The 1,037-nt window shown below is 61.8% G+C and overlaps 1 protein-coding gene across 1 annotated transcript in view; it reads left to right on the top strand.

Moving 5' to 3' along the window:
* Window positions 1–6: 6 nt before the first annotated feature.
* TSC22D2 (TSC22 domain family member 2) overlaps window positions 7–1,037 on the top strand; it is a gene marked incomplete at its 3' end in the record, with an annotated part of 22,248 nt that continues 21,217 nt past the window's right edge. Inside the window, 2 exon segments of the mRNA XM_014312310.1 lie at window positions 7–1,034; window position 1,037. The exon segment at window position 1,037 is cut by the window's right edge and continues 936 nt beyond it. Coding sequence (XP_014167785.1) covers window positions 89–1,034; window position 1,037 — 947 coding nt within the window.

Below are 1,037 nucleotides of genomic sequence, written 5' to 3'. Positions count from 1 at the left end.
GGGGGCCCGGCCGGCACGCCGTGACAGCCCGCCCCAGCATCCCGCTCGCCTCGCCACGGCCGGCCGAAGCCCTTCCTGCGGAGGAAACATGTCCAAGATGCCGGCCAAGAAGAAGAGCTGCTTCCAGATCACCAGCGTGACCACGGCGCAGGTGGCCAGCAGCATCACCGAGGACACGGAGAGCCTGGATGACCCGGATGAGTCCCGCACCGAGGACGTGTCTTCTGAAATTTTTGATTTTTCCCCAGCCACCGACTACGGCCCCGAGGACGTCTGTGAGCGGAGCTCCTCCGAAGAGACTCTCAACAACGTGGGCGAGGCCGAAACTCCCAGCAGCGTCTCTCCCAATCTCCTTTTGGACGGGCAGCTGGCTGTGGCTGCTGCTGGGGTGGCTGCAGGCCCCAACGGGGGGGCTGTGCCTAAAAGTTCGGCTGTGCCCCTGCCAGCTGTTGCTCCTGGCACTGCTGTGGGGGGAGGCAGCAGTGCTCAGGCACCCACTGTCCCCGGGGCCATGTCTCAGACGGCAGCCGCTGCATGCAGCTCGCGCTTCAGGGTGATCAAGCTGGACCACGGTACTGGGGAGCCCTACAGGCGAGGCCGATGGACGTGTATGGAGTACTATGACCGGGACTCAGATGGTGGTGGTGTTCTGAGCAGGACTGGAGATTGCATTAGGCACAGCAGCACCTTCGAGCAGGCTGCTCAAGAGAGGGACAGTGGCCTCGGTGCCACAGGTGGCTCTGTTGTGATCTCGACTGTGCCGGCGTCAGCCCATGGCCCCGATTCTATAGCTGACAGCTCCCTGGCTGCTGTGTCACAGCTGCTTCAGACAGAGAAAATGAACCAGTCCTCTCTACAGCAACCTAATTTTGTCATTGGGCAACAGCAACAGCCCGTAGGTGGGGCCGTGCCTCAGAGTACTGCTCAGCCTGTGTTTTCTGGGGCTTCGGGAGCAAGTCAGCAAATGATAGTGCCGCAGCAACCACAGCCACAGGTAAATCCACAGGGTGTTTCACAGGCTGGGCCCCACGGGGAAA

This window comes from Geospiza fortis, unplaced genomic scaffold (genome assembly GCF_000277835.1).
Source record: "Geospiza fortis unplaced genomic scaffold, GeoFor_1.0 scaffold172, whole genome shotgun sequence".
Classification (NCBI taxonomy): Eukaryota; Metazoa; Chordata; class Aves; order Passeriformes; family Thraupidae; genus Geospiza; species Geospiza fortis.
This window is presented reverse-complemented; position numbering and strand designations above follow the sequence as displayed.